We start from the raw sequence: 24,351 nt of genomic DNA on the forward strand, positions 1-24,351 counted from the left end.
TATATCCACCATTTGGGGCATATTAAAAAAAACTGATTTTAGGAGAAATTTGGAACTTTTTCTTCTTTCTACTTCCACGAAGGGAGCATAGATGGACTGACTCTTTCACCTCTTTCTACTACCGATCATTCCACCCAATATTGATGACTTAAATTATTTAGAACCTGATATCCACTGGACTAGGAAAACCATGGTCTTTTTAGCCGTCATTTGTTAAAATTAGACGATAATTGCTTTATAATGTTCTGTTGGTTTCTGCCGCACAGCAAGCTTGGCTGCTCAGCACCACGCTGAGCTCCCCGTATTGTGCAGCAGCGTCTCACCGGCTCTCTCCTCTACACACGGAGTGTGTGCAGGTCAGGCTACTTTCCCGGTTCATCCTGCCCTCTCCTTCCCTGGCTGTGCCCACAAGTCCTTTGCCTACGTCTGCATCTCCATTCTTTCCTGCAAACAGGTTCATTGCAGCGCGTTCAGGCCGCTTCCCTGTCCTGGCTACTGCAGAGAGTGCTGCGGGGAGCACTGGGCACGAAACCCCTGTTGAGAGCTCTTAGGCGCTACATCCTGCGCGGGGTGCATCATGAACGCAGTTCATTCAGCCTGCAAACCAATTCTGTAAAGGTGCACTATTATCACTTGTGTTTTATCAGCGTCTAACTTTATGATATATTGAAACTAACTGGATGGTAAGAGAAGCAGTTCCAGTCGAAGGAGAAGGAGTCGATAATCCATCAGGCAGCTCTGGGAACGTCCGTGGAAACGTGCGGGTTGACATCCAGCGCACTGCGTCTTTCCTGCTGGACGGTGCTCCTCCCGGGAGGGACCGTCCTCCACCCTGCTGTGTCCTTGGAGTCCTGTGCAGACTTGACCCAGCTTGTTCTGTCCTCTGTTTGGACAGCCTGAGTGAACGGATGAGCAGGGTTCAGGTGCGGCCCGCAGAGAACAATACAGGCACGGCGGCGCCAGCAGACGGACGGGCGGGACGGGTGAGGGCAGAGCGGGGACAGCCACGGGCCTGGAGGATGATTTGAATGACCGAGTTCTACACCCATATTTCTAAATTCAATAGGAATGTGGATGGATGGTATGACTATGCTTTTGTGCCCAGTAATTTGTTATGGGAAACCTGGGAGAATAAAACAAACCCATAAAGCTCTGAGTTTCTTACGAGGCAAGTACAAACTGTCAAGGCACAGGGTTATATGCATTCTCTGTGTGTACTTAGTGGCTCAGTCATGTCTGACTCTTTGTGACCCTATGGACTATAGCCCTCCAGGCTCCTCAGTCCACTGGATTTTCCAGGCAAGAAGACTGGAGTGGTTTGCCATTATCTTCTGCAGGGGATCTTGCCAACTCAGGGATTGAATCTGCGTCTCCTGTGTCTCCTGCACTGTGCCTGGATTCTTCACCCCCTGAGCCTTCAGGGATTCCCATAACTTTATACAAATCAAATATTATTGAATGGAAACCCCTGGGGCTGGGTTAAAACATCCCCATGAGAATAGGCCATATCTATTAATTTATATCTAATGACTAATCTTTAGAAGTACTTGATCACTGTTATTCAAAAGTAGCATTAGGTTTGTGTACTTTGAGGTGAGGTTAAGCCCAGGAGGAGCACATTTGGCTGGATAGAAAGGGAATAAGAACAGGTGGGAAGGGTAATGAAATGTGGGCTGTGGTGGATGCTTTTCTGATGAATAATGGAAGTTCCACCAGATGTCAACTTTAGGTCTGTCTTTATTTCTAGAAGCACGCTTTTAGTGTACAGTAGCTGTTTAACGACTGCTTCTTGAATGGTACTTTGTATCAAAGCAACATGGAAAAAGGACATGAAAAGGCCTCAAGCACTTGGACTTCTGTTGGAAGTTTTGATCTGCTGAAAGCAGTATTTCAAATAAGTCACTCAGTTGTGTCCGACTCTTTGTGACCCCATGGACTATAGCCCATCAGGCTCCTCAGTCCATGGGATTTTACAGGCATGAATACTGGAGTGGGTTTCCATTTCCATCTCCAGGGGGTCTTCCTGACCCAGGGATCGAACCCAGGCCTCCTGCATTGTAGGCAGACACTTTACCGTCCAAGCTACCAGGGAAGCCCAAAAGCAGCTTTATAGAGATGTAATTCACAGGTGATCAAATTCCCTCATTTTTTAAAAAGCCGCCTCTTTAAAGTGGGTGCTTGGTGCTCATGCATGCTCAGTCGTGTCTGACTCTGCGTCCCCCTAGGCTCCTCTGTCCGTGGGATGCTGGAGCGGGTTGCCACGCCCTCCTCCAGGGGATCTTCCCGGCCCGGGGATCGAAACTCTGTCTCTTACGTCCTGCACTGGCAGGCAGGTTCTTAGGACTGGCCTGTTTCGGGCGTTTCACGCAGATGGAATCGCGCAGTGCGCAGCTTTTTGTGACGCTCTCTGTGCAGCGCAGTGTCCTCGAGATGCATCTATGGGGCAGTGTGTGTTGATAGCTCATTACTTTGTAAGGTCTCATAGAATTCCGTTGTATGGGTAAACCTCATTTCGTTTCTCCATTCATCAGCCTTGTTGGCTGTTATAAAGAATACTGCTATCACCTTTTCAGTATGAGGTTTTGTGTGTACCTATGTTTTCATTTCTCTTGAGTGTATATCTAGGCGTGAACTTGCTGGATCCTATGTTGACTCTATGTTTAAGAGCTTGAAGAACGGCCAGGCTGTTTTCCAAATTGGCTGCATCATTTTGCATTCTTGTCGGATATGTATGAGGGCTCCAAGGCTTCCACGTCTTCGGCAGCACCTCACTTTGATTATGGCCATCCTAGGGGGTAGAGTCAGTATGTCGCTGGGCTTCGACGTGCATCTTCCTACTGACTAAGAATATGATTATTGGCCATTTGAAAATCTCCTCTGGAGACATTTCTTTCGAAGTTATCTGCCCATTTGAAAACTTAGTTGTTTATGTTTTAATTGTTGAATTGCAAGTTCTGAATATCCTGGATACAAGTTCTTTATCTGACATGTGACTTGAAAATATCTTCCATTTAGTTGGTGGTCTTTTTAGCTTCTTGTTGGTGTCTTTTGTCACTGCAAATTTTTAAATTTTGATAAATTCCAACTTAGCAATTTTTTCTTTTGATGCTGTGTTTCTGGTGTCATATCTAAGACATCATTGTCTGACCCAAAGTCACAAAGATTTACCTTTATGTTTTTCTCTCTAAAAATCTTTTAGTTTTAACTTTTACATCAATTCTGAGTTAATTTTTGTGTATGATATTAGGAGAGCCCACTTTTATCCTTTTGTTTGTGTAATCAAGATGGTGAACTACTGGCATTAAGGTAGACGGATAGATCAGTGAAGCAGAATTGAGACTCTAGAAATAGACTCTTGTATTTACGGTCAATTGATTTTTTTTTTTTACAAGAGCACAAGACACTTTTAAATTGTCCTTGAGAATAAATTAATCTCTTAGGTGGATAAACAAGTGCTTTAAAAGGGCAAGTCTTACTGTTATCACTACTGGAACATAGCAACGAGTTAATCCTAATATGATGAACAAATGCATGCAAGAAGGAAAATCAATGCTGTGGATTTAACTGTGAGTAATAAGATGGAAGCCCTAGGAGCGAGTCCAAAGGCAAGGAATGGAAGGACAGTGGAGGATGATTAATAGATTTTCTAAGAATTATTTTGAGCTGTATACCTTTTACAATTACTGTTTTTTAAAATTTATTTAAAATTTTTTTGGCTGTGCTGGCTTTCCTTGTGATACTCAGGCGTCTATAGTCGTGCCAGGCAGTTGCCCTGCGACAAGTTCCCCTTAGTTCCCCACAGGGATTGAACCTGCGTCCCCTGCATTAGAGGCAGATTCTTAAGCCCTGGACCACCAGCGAAGCCCCTGAGCATAATTATTAAATCGGACTGAAACATATATTTTCTGTTCTTGGTGTTCTATCCATAACCATGTTCCCTTAGCTTCACTAGATGCCTGGGAACCTCATAATAGCTGAAACAGAACTTCAGTTGTGGCAAAGTAAATGAGGCAAATCCCCTGACTTGGTACCTAGTTCTTTACTCTTTCCTCAAAAGTCCAAGGTAACTGGATGAAATTGCATGGGAAAGAATTATCCTTGAAACTCCCCCCTTAATTTCTGGTCAGCGTCTAACCTAAGGACCCCTGCCCCGGCCGGCTGAGACACCGCTAGCTCTGTCTTTGAAAGAGAGAGCTGAGATTCCGCGCTCAGCAGCCATCTCCTCTCTCGAGGCCTTGCTCCCTCTTTATGACCTCCGCGCCGTCGCTAGTCAGTAAGCTGTCTAGTCGTCTCTATCTGCGACCCCGTGGCCTGCAGCCTGCCAGGCTCCTCCGTTTATGGGATCTCCCAGGCAGGAGTGCTGGAGCGGGCTGCCATCTCTTTCTCCGGGGAATCTTCCTGATCCGGGGATCAGACCACATCTCTTGTGTCTCCTGCATTGCCAGCGGGATACTTCACCACTGGCGCCAGCAAGTCCTTGTTAGTTATCGATTTGCGTGTATTTTAACTCCAACTGACCATTTCTCTCTTCCCCCGGTTCTCCCTTTGGTAGCCATAAATTTGTTTTCTATGTTTGGAGTTTATTTCTGTTTTATAGATAAGTTTATTGAATCATTTTGTTTTTTGATTCTACGTATAAATGGTATCATATGACATTCGACTTTGTCTGACTTTCTTCACTCAGTATTATGGTCTCTAGGTTAATCTGTGTCACTGCAGGAAGGCATTATTTCATTTTCTGTGGCTGAGTGATGAGCCACCTCACACACGCCGCACCTTCTTTATCCATTCAGCGTTTAGGCTGCGTCCATAGTTTGGTTGTTGTAAATAGTGTTGCTGTGAAACTGGGGTGCGTGCATCTCTTCAGAGCTTGGATTTTTCTGGGTATATGCCCAGGAGTGGGATTGTCAGTTCATAGGGTAGTTCTATTTTTAGTTTTTTAAGGAACCTCTATATCGTTTCCCATGCCAATTTACATTCTCACCGATAGGGCAGGAGTGTCCGCTTTTATCCATACCCTTTCCAGCATTTTTTATTTGTAGACTTTTTGATGACGGCCATTCTGACTGCCGTGGGTGGTTTTGATTTTGATCTCTAATATAGACGGCTAAGGAGGAGACAACGGCACCGCACTCCAGCACTCTTGCCTGGAAAATCCCATGGACGGAAGAACCTGGCAGGCTTCAGTCGGGCACGACTGAGCGACTTCCCTTTCACTTTTCACTTTCATGCATTGGAAAAGGAAATGGCAACCCACTCCAGGGTTCTTGCCTGGAGAATCCCAGGGACGGGGGAGCCTGGTGGGCTGCCGTCTATGGGGTCGCACAGAGTCGGACACGACTGAAGCGACTCAGCAGCAGCAGCAGCAGCATGCTGCTTTAAGTTCCTTTAAAGTCTCTGATTCTCTGGTTTATAGGGAAGAGTTCACCACTTTAACATTCCACAGAATTTTAGGGTTTTCTTTTGTAGTGGGATAAGGTTTTCTTTATTGATACAATGCAGACAGTATTATTTACTCCTCAAATTCTGATGCTCATTCAGTCATGGCTTGGGGATGATTTCTGGTAGGACACTGAGTGCACTGCCCTGAAATTTCATGAAGAGGAAGAGCGCTTTCTATGGAAATTCAATGACCTCAGAAGTCCTCTAAGGACGTGTTTTCCTTCAGATATGAACCATGCTTTGAAAAAGAGTCAGTGTTGCTGTAATGATGACGGGTAGTCCCTGGTGAGCTGTGCGAGTGAATTGTTCCTCTGAAATAGCCTAACTCTGAGAGAAAGAGAGAGCGAGAGCCCAACAAGGTTAGGGCGGGACTCACTGAAAGACAGGGAATGAGAGATGAGGGAGACAGAGGCAGAGAAGGAACCAGGGACTTTCTGGCGGTCCCAGTGCAAGGGCCCCGGTTTGCCTGTGGTCAGGGAATGAGATCTCGAGCGTTGTAACGAAGGGCTTTCATGCTGCAATGAAGACGGAAGCTCCTGCATGCTGCAACCGAGGCCAGCGCAGCCCAGTAAATAAGCAAATGTCTTAAAAAACTGAAAACCCCCATTAAAAAAACGAGAAGAAACCAGGGAGACAAAGGAAGAGGGGAGAGAGTTTGTGCATTAGTTAGGGTCTGTCTGAGATGCTGCAGGAAGACAATCAGGCTGGTGACAACGCTCGGCGAGTTTCCTGGACGCTGCAGTCACGGCTGGGCAGGTCACAGAGGCAGGAAGACGGTGTTTGCAATGCCCCCTCTCAGCTACACTTTGCTTGCCTCACACTCACTAATACTGAAACCATAGGGTGTTGAAACCTCTCAGTCCGTTGGCTGGGAGTGGACTGGGGCAAGCTATGAACACCATTCCCTGTGGATTTTGCATATCACATTCACAAACTGAACTCGTGCAGTTTCACAGCGCTCCAAGGGCTCTGTAAGGTGCTCAGGGAGAATAAGGAGCAGAGAGAGAGCGTCCAGGAAGGAAGGGGCGGTACATATACACAATGGAATACTACTCAGCCGTGTAAAGAACGAAGTGACGCCATCTGCAGCCACAGGGATAGCCCTGGAGATGATCACACGAGGTGCAGGGAGTGAGAGAGAGACAAGCATCGTGCGGTATCACTTGCACGTGAAGTCTAAAGTAAGGAACAGCTGATCTTATCAAGGAAACAAACAGACCTACAGACGTTGAGAACAGACCCCTGGTTGCCGAGGGGTGTGGTGGGGGAGGGGTGGATTGGGAGTCCGGGACTAGCAGATGTGAACTATTATGTATAGAATGGATAGACAGCAAGGTCCTTTATGACAAAAGGAACTGTATCCATATTCTGTGATAAACTGTAACAGAAGAGATTATGAAAAAGAACGTATATATATGGTTGGCCAAAAAGTTCATCTGAGTTTTTCCATAACATGTACTGGAAAAAGCTGAACAGGCCTTTCGGCTCTATGTCACTGTGCTGTGCATGGGCATTGACATGACATTATGAATCAGCTATACTTCCATAAAAAGAGAAAGTCCAGGCTTGCTAGCAGCCCTTCGTAAAGGCTTCCTCTGTAACCTGTGTCTTCCAGGAATGACAGGCTGCGGGAGACTGTGTGAAGAGAGGCTGTGTTAGTGGAACATTCTATTCTAAACGAGTGATAATGCGGAATTAGAGATAACTGCTTTAATTTAAACCTCATTGCTCTAATGACCACAGATGTAGGTCTCCCTTCCCCCTCCCCCCTGTCTTATAGGTTAATTATTCTGATTCATGGTCCTTATTTAAGACACATAGAATTACTTGTTCAACACCTATCCTTAGCCGTTTCCACAGGCTGTAAGACGTGGCTGTTTCTTCCTCTGTCTGGTCGTGAACTGACTTCATCAGAGCACAGACTTTAGCTGGAGACAGTCCTCACTAACTTCTAGGTATGTGCTTGGATGGGACAAACTGTTGATGGTGGAGGTAACTTTTGGGGCTCATTGTCTTGGTATTGAAGCTGTCTGTGTTTCAGATCTTAGTGTTGGGGTCAGAGAGGCAGGCAGGTGCTAATACCATGCTGCTATTTTCTAGCATCATGGCTGAGCACCTTAACTTGCCTGAATCCTAGTTTTCTCACTTATCACCTTGGGATAGTAATATCTCCCTCCCTGAAATATTGGAAGGACTCAGGGAGATAATGAACCTGGAAGGCCCTCTGTGCATGTTTATTATTTGTAGACACAGGTCATACAGTCTGGATAATAAGCTTTTATTGCTTATTAGGGGTCATGGGAGCAGGAACAATCACACGCTTGACAGTGTGCCCCCAGCGTCTGACGTGTAGTAGGCACTCAGAACATAGTTATTCATCAAATAAATGTCGGGACCATTATTTTATTGCAATACTCCAGGAGCTTAGAGTTTTGTCTGAGGTTAAGTTCAAACCAAGATGCATATTTTTATTACATTTGTTCTATGTAAGGAGAGGTTATGTATCTAAGGATGTAAGATTTTCATAGACTTTAAAAGTTATAATATGTTGTCATTTAAAGTAAGGATGAGCAAGTGCTAATCACTCACTTGTGTCCGGCTCTTCGCCACTCCATGAACTGTAGCCCTCCAGGCTCCGCTGTTCAAGGGATTTCCCAGGCAAGAATACTGGAGCGGGTTGCCATTTCCTTCTTCAGGGGATCTTCCTGACCCAGGGACATAAAACACATCTCTGATGCCTCCTGCATTGGCAGGCAGGTTCTTTACCACTAGCGCCACCTGGGAAGCCCCGTACCAGATGTAATATTCCAGAGAGAAAAGACTAGTTGCTAAAGGGTTAACTGGTTGGCTCATACATAACTCATGGTGTGTCTTTACGTATGTAGGTGAAGTTATCTTACTCTGCACTTGATGAAACCCTATTTTTACAGCTGTTGCCACAGAAAAACTTCTTTAACTTGCCTTGAGCATAGCACTGACCTTCAAAATTCCTTCAAACTCTAGCCTAATTCTGTGACACCGTAAGTCATTGGTATTGGAGACTGACCTTCTTCAGTCACTCACGTGAAGTTACATACGGAAAGTTCCAAGTGGTGCTTGACCCATGGTGGAGATGCTCAATGAACTCTCTCGCCCTCTCTAGTGATTTACCATAGACCTCCATATCTAGCTACACTCAGTGGAGGGTTTCATCACTACAAATCTCCAGGGGATCTTCCCGGCTCAGGGCTCGAACCCCAATCTCCCACATTGCAAGCAGCTTCTTTACCATCTGAGCTACTTGAGAAGCCCATAGAACAATCACACTACCCCAACTTTTTTAGGGTTGCAAGACACAGTCATCTGTAACTAGGTCTTTGTTGGATTATTTGAAAGAATGAAGAGATGCAATCCTAGATGAAAGATATTCAAACAAGCATTGGATCTGCCCAGGCACCCAAACTGGAGCTGGGCAGAGATCCAGGGGGCTGGGCAAATAAATCATCCTGCTGTAAACGTCAGCAGTACACGTTTTGGCATGGCGACGTGGAAGCAATCTCAGGAAGTAGTTACTGATCAACTGGCATGAAATAGTAGTTGATTCACAGGTTAAAATTTTCCAACCCCTTGTAAATCAAAAGCAATGACCAAACTCAACTGAAAAATGATGGTTTTAGAAGTTTATGGAAACATTTAGAGAAAAAAAGTCCATACGCATTTTCTAGTGAAAAAATGAAGGCAAGTCACAGCAAAAGTGAGTCAGCAGGGACGGTCAAGACAGGGCAGGCGGCTCCGACCTGTGGCTACACACCCAGTCACATTTGGGTGTGAGGTGTGTTCTTTTTCTCCGCAGCCTTACCGAGGCATAACTGACAAACAGAAACTGTGCGTGTTTAAGGTATGCAAATGTCTTGATATCTGCTTACATTGTGGAATGGCCACCACCGTGGAGCTAATTAACATCTGTTCCACCTCATAGCGTGAAGTCTTCTTAAAGTGCTGGACGTTATCTTGGTAAATTCATGTCATTCGCTTTATGGACTTACTGAAATTTCCATCTCCCCCCGTCTCACTGTTGAAGTACACTGTCAGCAGTCCTTATTACAAAGGGTTAAACCACAAAAGGAAGCCAACAGCACTTTTGCTTTCTGTGTTCACCACAGAGTTGAGAGACCCTTTTGATGTTGAGCTACTGATTCCCACTGGTTGATATTTTGCCTTCTAAGGTGGTCTTCACTTGTTTAATTTTTACATCATCTGAAGTAGCTTATATTCTCCACGTAAGTTTACAAACGCATAGAGTGTATACACAGCCTATACTCTCCTTAAAGGCAATACTCTCATTTCAAACAGTTTGCTTTTAAATTTCCCTGTATTTAATACAGTAATTGTATTTGTTGGGTTGGAGCTCACATAATACTGTTGTCTGACAAGAAGTCAGAAAAGGAAGACAAAGCTGTCAAAAAAGGAATCGAGCCGTAGAGGGCCCTTATTTTGCCCCTAACTTGTGTTGGTTGCAAAGCTTTGACTGTCCTCTCTTTCGTTAACGGCTACAGCCGCTGTAGCCTGTTCAGGAACTGCCCAGTTTATGGTCATAAACAAGTCAGGGTCGTGGAATACTAGGACTAGAATGACATCAGAAATTATTTATTTCAGTTTAAAAACTATTGTTTTTTTTCAGTTGTGGAATACATTTGTCTGATGAAAGCTTTATCGGGAGCCCAATCAGGAAGAAAAAAAGAAAACAAGGCTAAGAGGAAAGACAGAAAGAAAAGGAAGAACGTGGGAGCAATAGTCGTTTGAGGAAATAAAAATAAAGCAGACGAGCAGGCCACAGAGTGCAGGGGGGAAGCTGTACAGGTTTTCTGGAGATATTGGTCCAGCACTGATCAGCCTTTGTTTCTTAGCCATTAGCTCATTTCTGGAACTCGCCTCCCATCACCCTGCTCTGCCCCACCCCGTCTCTGTCAGTAGGTCTCGAGAATTCCCATCTTCCCACTGTTATTCAGCTATTCTAGTAGATGAATTAAATAGCAACCCCCAACCCCCACCCCAAGGATGCTGCAGGGAAAACCCCCCAAACTTTGAAAATAACTTAAAGCATATTTTGAAAGTCATTTGTAATAGTAAAAAAAAAAAAGTTTTGAATAAACTATAGACATTCAAGCGTAAGAGAATGTCCAAGACATGGGGGTAAAGTGGAGCGGCTCTCTGCATCGTGATCCAGTGTAAGGGTCGGGTTGGAAGGTACCGTTCAGCTGTTACTGTGAGGTCTCTATGAAGAGACCCAGTTAGAAAGATCAAAGGAAATATGCAAATAGTAAGCTAAATGTTTAATTTAGCTGAAGACACAGAGCGTGAGAATTTGTTTAAAGATGTGGGACGCACATTCCTTTTCTTTGGTTTCTTTTTTTTGGTTGTTCATCAATGACAGCTGCACCCCAGATGCCAAAAGGGTGCTTGGAGGAGGGCCAGTGTGGGAGGCGCAGAGTTCATATATTTCCGTTCCTGACAGGGTGTGGATTGAAACTTACCTGGCCAGCTGTTAGGAGCAACTCTGAAGGCAAGAAGGTAAATGCTAGCCTTACCTATTGTTTTTTGTGATGAACATTGCACTGGAATTTTACATTAAATGATCGAAACCCAAAGCTGACTTGATTGAAATCAAAAGCTGTGTAATTTTATTTTTATTAAACCAAATATCTTTTAAAACAGAGCAATTTGTTTTACGATGGTTTGAATTTTTTGTGAATGTGGCAACACCTGTATCTCTCACAAGTATTTCTTGTGTAAGAATTGTTTATCATTTACTTAATTATAACCAGGCTTTATATTTATTCCAGTAGAATGGTACCACCTATGTGAACTTAGAATTTCATTCTTGGGTTCTTAATAGCTTTGTGGAAATTATAAAAATTATAAGTCATGGAATAACTTGGGAATATAACTTTTTTCTTTCTATTCTATATAGGTAAGAATAATTTCACTCAATGTTTTGGGTTGTTAGGAAATCTGTTTAAGCTTTAAAATTTTCACTTTAAAGGAAATCATATTTTAATAAGTGAATAATTTCTAATATAGTAGGAAATTAATCAGAAGTTGATTCTATTATATAATATCTATTGATCATAGCTGCCTGCAGAATGTATACAGTTAATAATAAATAATTGTCATCTAATATTTCAAGCATTACAATTGCTTGCAATGGAAAATAAGTAAATGATAGCTAATAAACCTATAGAAATCTAGCAAGTGCTCATATATGCCATCATTCTTTATGATGGGATACAAAGATGAATGAAAAGCATGGACCCTACCCTCGAGAGAATTATGCTTTGGAAGCAAAGACGTGTGCTCAGCGTGTGGTCAGTTGCTGACCGTGCTGACCATGTGGTCAGTTGCTAAGCTATGTCTGACTCTTTGTGACCTTGTGGCCTGGAGGCCCCCAGGCTCCTCTGTCCATGGGGTTCTCCAGGCAAGAATACTGGAGTGGGTTGCCATTTCCTTCTCCAGGGGATCTCCCTGACCCCGGGCTGGAACCCAGGGATCTCTACTCAGTGGTAAAGAATCTCACTGCAGGTGGGTGATAAGGGAAACAAACATACAAATGTGTGTGCTCCACGTGATCAGGTAAAAGCATGTTTCATATATACAGATGGTTGCAAGATTAGAAAGCACACGGAAAAATAAAGGCAATTGATTTGTCAGTATTGTGAGAGCAAAATTCAAATTTATTGAACTTGTTTGGCCCTGGGAACCATTCTCAATGTCTTGTAATAACCTATAAAAACAAGAATCTAAGGGTTTGCTGCATAGCAGGCAGATTCTTTACCGTCTGAGCCACCAGGGATGCCCCTGAATAAATAGATATATGTATGCACGTAACTGAATCATTTTGCTGAACTTCTGAAACTAACAGAACATTTAAAATCACCTGTATTTCAATAAAAATTAAACAAAAGTAAAAAACAAACAACCCCCCCCCAATTTATTGTGCAGATGGAAGTACATTACTGACATTCTGCCATTTGTAAAACAGATTTGAATTTGAGAATCAAAGTTCTTCTTCTGCTTCGTTAGAGGTTAAATAACAAGTCACTCACCTGGGAAGTATTATAGGAAAACTATGATACTTTGTTATTATTATCAAAGTGATATCTTTTTTCCCCTGAATTAAACTTGCTCAGTAGCACCAGCGATGGCTGGCCTCCCTGGCGGCTCAGCAGTAAAGAATCTGGCTGCAAATGCGGGAGACGTGGGATCCCTGGGTCAGGACGATCCCCTGGAGGAGGCCGTGGTGACCCACTCCAGTGTTCTTGCCTGGAGGATCTCAGGGACAGAGGAGCCTGGCGGGCTACGGTCCATGGGGTCACACAGAGTTGGACACAACTGAAGCAACTTAGCCAGCAAGCATACGTATATGTATATGTGTACCTGACTCAGTACACCTGTAACAAACGCAACATTGCAAATCAACTAATTCCAGTGAAAACATTATTTTTTAAAAATGGCCACACCAAGTGACCCACCACACACCCAATGGCAGGAAGATGCCTCCAGCAGGTGTATGTTTTGTTGATGTCGCTGAGTGGGGACCTGGGCTGTAGAAAAGGACCACCCAGCATGGCACCCATCGGGGCTGTTCTGAGCTGACCTCTCTGCCCTTGGGCAACTCAGGAATTAGTTTGTCTGTCCTTCCAAGACTCCTGTGATCTACCCAAGATTTCTCCTCCGGATTGAATATTTGCTGGAAAGTCTTTTCCACATTGCATTGAAGTCTGTGTAAATGCATCGTAAATGTAGATTGGGATTGCAAGACTGCAAACCCTTTTATCTCAAATCCAGACTGATTTACACAATTTCATATTTAAGTCCCAATAACACCTCCTGCCAGCTATGGTGGTGGTGGTTAGTCACTAAATTATGTTCGACTCTTTGCGACCCCATGAACTGTAACCCACCAGGCTCCCCTGTCCATGGGATTCTCCAGGTAAGGACACTGGAGGGGGGTGCCATGCCCTCCTCCAGAGGATCTTCCTGACCCAGGGACCCAACCCAGGAACCGAACCCAGGCCTCCTGCGTCTCCTGCACTGGCAGGCGGGTCCTTTACCGCGAGAGCCGCTGGAGAAGCCGCACATTCACTGGTACCTACTCTTTCTTAGATTCTCTCCCCATACAGTCATTACAGAGTGTTCAGTTTTGCTTTGGAGCAAGAGTGTCATCTGTGACCACGGGCAGCGAGATGCAGGAGGAAAGAGCGAGGCTTTGAACTTGGGCTGAGCTGACTGGTTTGAACACCAGCTGCATCACTTAATGGCTGGGTGTACAATGAAGATAATTTCTAGACTTACGAGATGTTTTGAGAACTACAGACAACGTTTATGAAATGCTGGTCACACTGAAGGCTCAAATGAAGTGGTAGCTATTATTACAAAGTCATCATGGGTGAAGGTAGTGCTAATTTCTTGAGCTGAATAGATTTTTGCGGGACCTTTCTCTCCTAAAAAGTTGTTTCAAGTCTAAAGATACTGACGACTGAGGTAAATTATGCGCTAGTTTTTCAAGTTGTAGTTTAGTAAGCGGCAGCTTACACCAGCAATCAGCCTTTAGATTTGGGCCTAGCCAAACAGACGCTTCTTGTGTGGTGGATCTTTTCTAGATTAGATATAAAGTACTTCCTGTTAATGTTTGGGGAACACGTCCTGTTTGTATCTGGAGCCAGATTTCACTGTGATGTTACTCTTGAAGTTTGAATATAATCTTAGCCCTTGTGTTAAACACAAACTTGCAATGCCTAAAAATTAATTGCCATGTTTAGTAATATATTTACAGCAAACTTTAAAATTGTGTAACTTCAAAAAGCTATGTACGTATATACGCTACTACATATAAAATAGACAACCAACAAGGACCCAACGGGGAAACAGAATCGCTATTTTACAGTCAGTCGCTCAGGCGTGTCCGACTCTTTGCGACACCATGAACTGCAGCACACCAGGCTACCCCTGTCCATCACCAACTCCCCGAGCTTGCTCAAGCTCATATCCATCGAGTCAGTGAGGCCATCCAACCATCTCATCCTCTGTTGTCCCCTTCTCCAGCCTTCAATCTTTCCCAGCATCAGGGTCTTTTACAGTGAGTCAGTTCTTTGCATCAGGTGGCCAAAGTATTGGAGTTTCAGCTTTAGCATCAGCCCTTCCAATGAATATTCAGGACTGATTTTCTTTAGGATGGACTGGTTGGATCTCCTTGCTGACCAAGGGACTCTCAAGAGTCTTCTTTAACACCACAGTTCAAAAGCATCAATTCTTCGGTGCTCAGCTTTCTTTATAGTCCAGCTCTCACATCCCTACATGACTAATGGAAAAACCATAGCTTTGACTAGATGGACCTTTGCTGACAAAGTAATGTCTGTGCTTTTAAATATGCTGTCTAGATTGGTCATAACTTTTCTTCCAAGGAGCAAGCATCTTTTAATTTCATGGCTGCAGTCACCATCTGCAGTGATTTTGGAGCCCCCCCCAAAATAAAGTCTGTCACTGTTTTCATTGTTTCCCAATCTATTTGCCATGAAGTGATGGGACCAGATGCCATGATCTTAGTTTTCTGAATATTGAATTTTAAGGCTACTTTTTCACTCTCCTCTTTCCCTTTCATCAAGAGGCTCTTTAGTTCCTCTTCGCTTTCTGCCATAAGGGTGCTGTCATCTGCGTATCTGAGGTGATTGATATTTCTCCCGGCAATCTTGATTCCAGCTTGTGCTTCCTCCAGCTTGGTATTCCGCATGACGTGCTCTGCATGTAAGTTAAGTGAGCAGGGTGACAATATACAGCCTTGACGAACTCCTTTCCCAGTTTGGAACCTGTCTGTTGCTCATGTCCAGTTCTAACTGTTGCTTCTTGACCTGCATATAGGTTTGTAGTAGTCATAGGTTTGTAGTAAACTCTAAGAAGAAAGAACCTGAAAAATAATTCACTCATATAGCTGAATCACTGTGCCATACACCCAAAATCAATACAACATTGCAAACAACCAAGCTTCAATTTTAAAAATCAAGAGAATTAAAATAAACTATGTAATGTTTATTACATATGTATGTATGTGTATGTATGTGTATGTATGTATGTGTGTATGTATGCATGTGTATGTCATATGGAACACGCATGTACCTGAAGTGTTAGTAGGTCAGCCTTCTGACCCTTTGTGGCCCCAGGGGCTGCCGTCCGCCAAGCCTTTCTGTGCACGAGACTTCCCAGGGAGGAGCACTGGGGTGGGCTGCACTTCCTTCTCCAGCAGGTCTTCCAACCCAGGGATCGAACCCGAGTCTCCTGCACTGGCAGTGGGTGCTTACCACTGGGCCACCAGGGAAGCCTGTTCTGCAAAACAGCGCGGATTTCTCAAAGGCAGAAACTGTCTTGTTCAATTTATCTTTTCATACTCAGTGACTAAGCCAGTGGGAGCACTTCATAAATGCTTGTTCATCAAAAAATTAGATTATTGTCAGATTTAGCCAGTTTCTAATTTTAAAATTAAAAAAACCCTCAGAAGATGATTGCCATATGTCATTTAATGAAGTTATTCAGTGTTCTTGTTTTCCATATTTTAGAGTTTTGTATAAAGCCAGGTGGCTCACAGGGTAAAAGTGTCCACCTGCAATGTGGAAGACCCAGGTTCGATCCCTGGGTTGGGAAGATCCCCTGGAGAAGGAAATGGCAACCCACTCCAGGACTCTTGCCTGGAAAATTTCATGGACGGAGGAGCCTGGTGGGCTGCAGTCCTTGGGGTCGCAAAGAGTTGCACAGGACTGAGCCGCGTTTGGGCTTCCCTTGTGGCTCAGCCGGTAAAGAATCCGCCTGCAATGTGGGGGACCTGGGTTTGGCCCCTGGGTTGGGAAGATCCCCTGGAGAAGGGAAAGGGTATCCACTCCAGTATTCTGTCTTGGAGAATTCCATGGACTGTGTAAGTCCATGGGGTCTCAACGAGTCGGACAGACTGAGCGACTCTCACTTCACTTTCACATGAAGGCAGAAGGGTTCTCCCTATTATAGATGCTCACACAGAGCCAGCGATATTCGCTGTCGCCCTGAGGGCACCCTTCTCTTACTGCCCTCTCATCACTGCCCTGGGAGGGGAGGTGGTGTGAAGCTCTGCTGTCTGCTGTGGAAGCTCGGGACTGGCCTATGGGGTTGTTGCTGTTCCGTCTCTCAGTCGTGTCCAACTCTTTGCGACCCCATGGACTGCAGCACGCCAGGCTTTCCCATTCTTCTCTATCTCCCGGAGCTTGCTCAAACTCATGTCCATTGAGTCAGTGTTGACATCCAACCATCTCATTCTCTGTCGTCCCCTTCTCTTCCCGCCCTCAGTCTTTCCCAGCATGACGGTCTTTTCTAATGAGTCAGTTCTTCGCATCAGGTGGCCAAAGTACTGGAGCTTCAGCTTCAGCATCAGTCGTTCCAATGAATATTCAGGACTGATTTCCTTTAGAATTGACTCTTTTGATCTCCTAACAGTCCAAGGGACTCTCAAAAATCTTTTTCAGTACAGTTTGAAAGCATCAACTCTTTGGCACTCAGCCTTCTTTATGGTCCAACTCTCCCATCTGTACATGACTTCTGCAGAAACCAGAGCTCTGACTAGATGGTCCTTTGTTGGCAAAGTAATGTTCCTTGTTTCTAGCATGCTGTCCAGGTCTGTCACAGCCTTCTTGCCGTCACAGCTGACTCGGTTAGAGCTCAGGGAAGGAAAGCACAAGCTAGTCGTTGGGGCCACGGTAGGGAACTCAGCCAAAGTTCACGAAATTGCGTGCAGATTCCACGTTCTTTCCTTTAAATATTTACTTATTCATTTGGCTGCATTGTGTCCTGGTGGCGTCATGTGAGACCTTTCACTGAAGCACACGGACTCCCTCGTTGTGGCCTGTGGGCTCCGTAGTTGCACAAGGGCTCAGGTGCTCCTTGGCACGGGGGATCTTAGTTCACAGCATTGCCAGGCAGGTTCTTAGCCCCTGGGCCACCAGGGAAATCCAGATTCCTTGTTCTTTATGCACAAATGGGCAGAGAGAGTTTGGTGGTGGGGGTGGGTGGGGGTGGGGGGCTGGGGTGGGGCTGCTCTGCAGCTCACAGAGTAAAGATAATTCTAGAATGAGAAATGAGGGCCCAAAGCAGTACATTCGGTGAGAACAGGCACAGGCGGGGGAGGGCTCAGCCTCGTCTCTTCTCCGCCAGTGTGTCATTGTGTGCGGGTTCCCTCACCTCTGCCGGCCTCGTTTATTTTTTTAATCTGGGGAAGAAGGGAGTGGCCGGCATGAACAACTCTGCTCTTTTTAAAGCAGATAAGACACTAATTGTTGAGGTCTGTGCGTTGTCATGCCAGAAAGCAACACCCTTTCACTCTGGGCCACATCCACACCAGGGAACAAGGTGATGCTGTGCAAACAGCTGGGAGCCAAGGGCTGAGTTGGGATCATTCAGTCTTTTAATCCAAGTCCATTTTTCTCTTCAATATTGCCTGTCTCAAATCTTCTTTTAATAGCAGGGAATAAATAGCCAGAATGTCCATGACCCTCCCCTCCCTTGATACCAAACTCTTTTTTTGGCTAGGCTGTGTGGCATTCGGGATCTTAGTTCCCTGATCAGGGATTGAAACTACGCCCTCTGCATTGAGAGTGCAGGGTCTTAACCACTGGACCTCCAGGGAAGTTCCCATTCCAAAGATTTTGATCAGATATCAACATTGGTTGTACAGCCAAGGGTTTAAAAAACATAAGGCTATTTTTTATCCAAAATTTTATGATTTACAAAAGCCTGTGAAATCCCCTCAACTCATATATTTAAAAATTTATTTGATTTCTCTACTTTCTTAGTCGACTTGTCACTACATGAACTGCGCTTATAGGCAGAATGTGTTGGAGGTGAAGACATTTTTCAACACACCAAGTTTAGCTTTCTGAGGTGTGAGGCATTATTGAATTTCCAGACGCACCAGGAACATATGTTTCTTGGAAACTTTACTGGAACCCAGTATTAATAGCACAAAATGAGAAACACAGTTATGGATAAATTTGGCAGAAAAAAATGTGACATTAGAAATGGACCGAAAGCTAAAGCAAGAGGAGAAAGTGCCCTCATGCAGCAGACAAGCATGTGGTCAGCAGGTCCGGCATCGAAGGGCAGCTTAGCAGAGCTAGTGAATATAGCAGAGGGGGCGCTCGATCTGGATAAATCCATGGAAGTTTTAAAAAACCGACTGACTTACTTTGGCTGTGCTGGGCCTTCGTTGCTGCACGCGGGCAGTCTCTGGCTGCGGTGGGTGGAGGTGGCTTCCTGTGTGGGGCTCAGGCTCGATGGGCAGCGGCGCAGTCATCGCCTCTTGGGCCCAGCTTCTCGAGGCACGGTGGGTCTTCCCGGAGCAGGGACCGAACCCGTGTCCCTGACACTGGTAACAGAATTCCTAACCACTGGAACACCCGAGAAGTCCGCAAGTGGGATTTAATTCCTCCGTTTCGTCATCTCTAAAAAGGGAGCGACAGTATCTCACTTCGGAGAAGGCGATGGCACCCCTCCAGTGCTCTTGCCTGGAAACTCCCATGGACGGAGGAGCCTGGTGGGCTGCAGTTCATGGGGTCGCTAAGAGTCAGACAAGACTGGTCAACGAAAAATGCAAAAATAAAATTAAAAAAAAAGGTCTCAACTGGGAAGATGCCAAAGATGCAGTAACTATTCCTAACACTCACTGAGGGCTCTCCTGGTGGCGCAGAGGTTAAAATGTCTGCCTGCAGTGCGGGAGACCTGGGTAACACTCACTGAGGGCTCCCCTGGTGGCGCAGAGGTTAAAATGTCTGCCTGCAGTGCGGGAGACCTGGGTTCGATCCCTGGGTTGGGAAGATCCCCTGGAGAAGGAAATGGCAACCCACTCCAGTATTCTTGCCTGGAGAATCCCATGGACAGAGGAGCTTGGTGGGCTACAGTCCACTGGTCGCAAAGAGTTGGACATGACTGAGCGACTTCACTTCATTCACTGTGGGCCTCAAGTCTAGTGGTAAAAACACAAATAAGAGGGCTTACGTCTCCATCTTGGAACACCACAATAGTCACAGGCAAAAAGGCAGAAGAAAGGACATCTCATCCGAGAGGGAGGGGTCCAAGCTGAAGGCTTCCTAAGAGTCTCTTGATTCTTCTGGAATAGACTTTTGGTGGGCAAGGTTTAGAGCCACTAATGAATTCTAAACCTCCCAAGATCTTTCAAGGCTTATTATCTTGAACAATGCCAATGACTTCAGAGCCCCATGTCCTCTAGGCTGCATGTGGAATGAGTCAGGAGGTGAGAATGTTCCAATGGACACGGCCCTGGATGACCAGCTGGATGTTTCTGACGTTGTAAAACACAGAGGGGAGGGAACTGGGGAAACACTTAGGAGGAGGTGGAATGGCCTTGGTTGTCAACTTGACCTTGGGGAAATGGTAGCCTTTGACTTTATTGACCTGATTAAAGGCAGTTCTACAACAAAGTAGGTGGAACTTCCCTAAAGATGCTTAAACGCTAATCCCTGGTACCTGCGACCGAGGCCTTACATGAAGTAGGGTCTTTGCAGGTGTAAACAAGTCACGGTGAGTTTGTGCTGGATTAGGGTGAGCCTTAAACCAAAGGCGAGTGTCTGTCTGTGACACACCCGGGGAAGAACACGACGGGGAGATGGGGGCCGAGGTCAGAGTGATGTCTCCGCAGGCCAAGGGCTGCTGCCAGGGGGCTGGGAGAGAGGCAGGGGGCGGACCCTCCCTGAGAGTCTCCGAAGGACTCCTTGGTTTTGGCCTTCTGGCCTCCAGAACCGTGGGGAAATCCATTTTTGTTATTTGAGTCACCTGGTTTGTAGCAATTCATGCCACTTAACGAATATAGATGTCTATCTGAATCAATGTCAATATCCACATCTCTGTGCATATACCATGAGGATAATGACCTCAGTTTTCCAGCTTTTAACGACACGGCGACTAACGGTGTGCGGTTGTATCTTGGGCGTTTGAAGCGACAGCTGCTGACCCACAGCCCTGATAGTCGGTTTTCTCTCTTTTGTTTTGCTTTCTTGTTTCAGACAGTCATCAGACTCACAATGGACTCTCTCATCGCAGCAAATACCAAGTTTTGCTTTGATCTGTTCCAAAAGATCAGCACAGGTGACTGTCGGAAGAACATCTTCTTCTGCCCGCTGAGCCTCTCGGCCGCGCTCGGCATGGTCCGCCTGGGGGCCAGGAGCGGCAGCGCGCGCCAGATCGACCAGGTGCGCACCGCGCTCCGTGTCCGGGCGCAGAGTCGCCCGACCCTTGGCAGGCCTGACTGTTCCCTGCGCCCTGGGCTTGCTGGGAACTGCATTTGCTCCCAGATTCATTTACGGCACGCCCTGCTTTCTCTTCAGTCCAACCGTCCTTCCGGGCTCAGGGGCGCCCCCGGGTCCCTGAGGACGCCCGCTCCATCTCGCCTACCTGACAGCTGCTCTCCCGCCTCTGTCTGTCTGTCTGCATGCGTGCTCAGCCACTCCAGTCGCGTCTGACTCTTTGCAGCCTCATTGGCTGGAGCCCGCCAGGGATTTCCCAGGCAAGAGTACTGGAGTGGGTTGCATTCCCTTCTCCGGGGGATCTTCCCGACGCAGGGATCGACCCACATCTTCTATCTGCATTGTCGGCAGCTCTTTCCCGACTGTCTACATGGCTGGTCGTTTTCTCTATGTAATTATTGATACCGATATCGCCAGTATTTTTAATATGTGCGTGTGTTTTCTCTCTCACTCATTCCATTAAATAAAAATGTATTAAGCACCAGCTATGTATCCAGTGGTGAAAGATTCTGGTGCCCTCCTTGACTTTCTCTCTCGCTGCACATCAAGTTTGTCAGAAAGGACGGCTGGCTTTTCTTGTGAGATGTGTCTAAGGCTTCGGCCTCCCCACTGCCTCCCTGACGCCTGCCTGATGCTTGGACCCAGATTCCTCTCGAGTGGCCTCCCTTCCACTGTCAGCATTCTCAACTCTGGTGCCAGGAAGATCCCTTAAAACCAGAGTCAGATCCTGTTTCCTGTTGACTCAAAACCGGGGCTTCCATCTCCCTAATGACAGAAGCCTGTGAGGGTTTGGGGGTCCGGGTTCTGGGTAACCTGGTGACTCTCTCTCCCTCGCCTCCCCTCTCTCTGGCCACCCCTTCCTTGGGAAATCCACACCCACTTCTGCTTCAGGGCCTTTGCTCCATCCCACGCCCCTAGGTGACTGACCTAGAACTTAACCTCCGCTTCTGGACTGTGACCAGAGTCCACCTTCTCAAACAGACTGACTTTGATTTCTCAGTCTAAGGCTGCGCGTGTGTGTGTGTGAGTGTGTGTGTGTGTGTGTGTGAGTGTGTGTTAGTTGCTCAGTCCTGTCCTACTCTTTGTGACCCCATGGACTATCGCCCTCCAGTCTCGTCTGTCCATGGGACCCTCCAGGCAAGAGAATACTGGAGTGGGTAGCTGTTCCCTTCTCCAGAGGATCTTCCTGACGCAGGGATTGAACCTGGGTCTCCCACACTGCAGGCAGATTCTTTACCATCTGAGGCACCAGGGAAGCCCCTTAAGGCTGCATACTGACCCCCAACACTGTGAGATTCCCTCTTGTCCCAGCTGCTTTCCCCTACATGCATTTTCCATCTTCTGACATACTGCCTAGAGTAATTAATTGCTATTTCACCCCTCTCCCACTAGAATGTACCCTCTCAGAGGGCAGGACTCTGTCCTAGGGCAGCAACCCAGTGCAAATGTGTACAATGAACGAATGCCCTCCAGTAAGCCACAGGCCCCCGAGGCCGGCCTTACGATTCCCCGCTCGAGTCCAGAGGGCAGAGGTTCGGTGTGCGCACAGCTGTGCCCCTGAAATGGAAGCGTGGAGCACTGCACTGAGGCAGCAGGTGCTGGGGCCACGCTGCTTTACTCAGGTGCTCTGACTTGGCGTGTTATCCCACGCCAGGCGGCTCAGTGGTAAAGAATCTGCCCACACAGGGGATGCAGGAGGTGCAGGCTCAGTCTTCTCCAGAAGGTCCCCTGGAGAAGGGAATGGCAACCCACTCCAGTGTTCTTGCCTGTGAAACCCCATGGGAAGAGAGGCCTGGCGGGCTACAATCCATGGGATCACAAAGGGTCGGACACAACTTAGCGTGCGCGTGCGCGCACACACACACACACACCCCTTATTCCATTAGCCACACTCGGCTAGAGTGCAGTCCGCATCCTCCAGGCCAGGTTTCAGATGCTCCTTCTCCAGGCTCTTGGGTGTCACAGCAGACCTACCCTGACGATGCCAGATGCCCCCCCTTGTCTCCCATTTTTCTGCAAAGCTCTGGATAACTTATCTTCTGCTCTACTGATTTGAAGCTCTAGGTCAGCGCCGTCTAACACAAATATAATCTAAGCCACGTATGTAGTTAAATACTTTTTAGTAGCCATGCTAAGGAAGTATAAAAATAGATGAGACTAATTTTAATAATATATATTATTTAACCCAATACCTTGAAAATATTATCAGATCAACATGCAATCAGTTAAAACATTTAAATAAAATATTTTATATTCTCTTTTTTCATACTAAGTCTTCAAAATCTGATGTGTATTTTACACTTCTAGTCAGTTCAGGCCACCTCATAGCCAAGTGCGATTTGTGGATGCTTGATAATCTTTATTATTCTTATTGCTTGGCTGCATTCTTTCTTAAGTGCAGGGGCGTGGCGTTCTGTTTACTTCCCATCCTCCCACTTCACAGCCTGGGTCAAAAGAGACATGCACCTTTCTCTTTTTTAATTTACTTTTAATTAGAGGATAACTGCTTTACAATATTGCGTTGGTTTCTGCCGAACATCAGTATGAATCAGCCACAAGTATACACTGTCCCCTCTCTCCCACCCCTCTCGGCTGCCACAGAGCCCCAGGCTGAGCTCCCTGGTCAGACAGCAAGTTCTCCCAGGCTGTCTAACTTGCATGAGGGAATATACCTGCCTCCATGCTGCTCTCTTAGTGCGTCCCACTCTGTCTTTCCCCAGCTGCCACCTTTCTTTAAACCGTTATTTAGACCATCAGTGATTATTTTGTCTAACTCTGTAACCCTTATCATTGCCACTATAAAAATGTTTCTGAAGCTGTTTGTGCGGTCTGAAAGACCCCATCTTCACTCTCGCACAGGTACTGCACTTCAGCGAATTTTCCCAGAATAAAGGGAACAAGCCGGATCCCTGCCTGAAAAAAGCAGAGCAAGAAGGGCCTGGCGACAGCAACCTGGAAGGGAAGAAGGAAGTGACGGGGTCCCTGACGCTGCAGGTGGGCCACCACGACCTCTGCCCCTCCATCCAAAGCGCTCCTCTGGGCTGTCCTGTGTGAGACCACAGTCGTTTCTCCTTTGTGAGATCCTGGCAGACCTCAGCAGCCACCGCCGCAGCAGTAATCCCAAATGACCCAATTCCTTTCTGATTACGCATCTTGTGTGTCCTTGGCTGTAAAGAGTAGGATCTAGAATCGTCTGCGTAGGGTAAAGAAGCTCAGACCGTAGTCCCAGGACTCACCTAGGGTTACAGGCCACGGTCTCCCAGGATGGAGCTAGGCTGAGGAGGATGGGGTGGGGGAAGCAGCTCCCCACGACGCCCTCCGCTTCTGTTTCCTGCTGGAATCTGCTGACACTGAAGGTTTGTATGGGTTGTCTTATACCAGGAACTGTAAAGATATTCTCCAGTTTATATATCCTCCTACGTTAGGAAGTTTAAGATTCTTTCTTGACTCGCTTTGAAAACAGAGAAAAACAAGGCACACTCATCCAAAATGCAGTGTGCTTTGTGGAGTCCCCATTTCTGTATTTCCCGCCTGATCTTGATCCCACGTGGGCGCCAGGACAGGGACCACGCCCACCCTCCGTCCCTCGCGGCGTCTCCGC

At 46.3% G+C, this 24,351-nt stretch overlaps 1 protein-coding gene across 2 annotated transcripts in view; it reads left to right on the top strand.

Moving 5' to 3' along the window:
* SERPINB12 (serpin family B member 12) overlaps positions 1 to 24,351 on the top strand; it is a 43,997-nt gene that overhangs the window by 12,687 nt on the left and 6,959 nt on the right. Inside the window, exons 1-4 of one of the 2 annotated variants that reach the window (XM_069568295.1) lie at positions 9,058 to 9,319; positions 10,937 to 10,992; positions 20,511 to 20,696; positions 23,610 to 23,744. In XM_069568295.1, coding sequence (XP_069424396.1) covers positions 20,529 to 20,696; positions 23,610 to 23,744 — 303 coding nt within the window. In that variant the 5' untranslated portion in view covers positions 9,058 to 9,319; positions 10,937 to 10,992; positions 20,511 to 20,528. Of the gene's footprint in view, positions 1 to 9,057; positions 9,320 to 10,936; positions 10,993 to 20,510; positions 20,697 to 23,609; positions 23,745 to 24,351 lie in introns of those variants that run through there. The other variant, XM_069568294.1, reaches the window with a different exon arrangement.

Source organism: Ovis canadensis, chromosome 23 (genome assembly GCF_042477335.2).
Source record: "Ovis canadensis isolate MfBH-ARS-UI-01 breed Bighorn chromosome 23, ARS-UI_OviCan_v2, whole genome shotgun sequence".
Taxonomy (NCBI): Eukaryota; Metazoa; Chordata; class Mammalia; order Artiodactyla; family Bovidae; genus Ovis; species Ovis canadensis.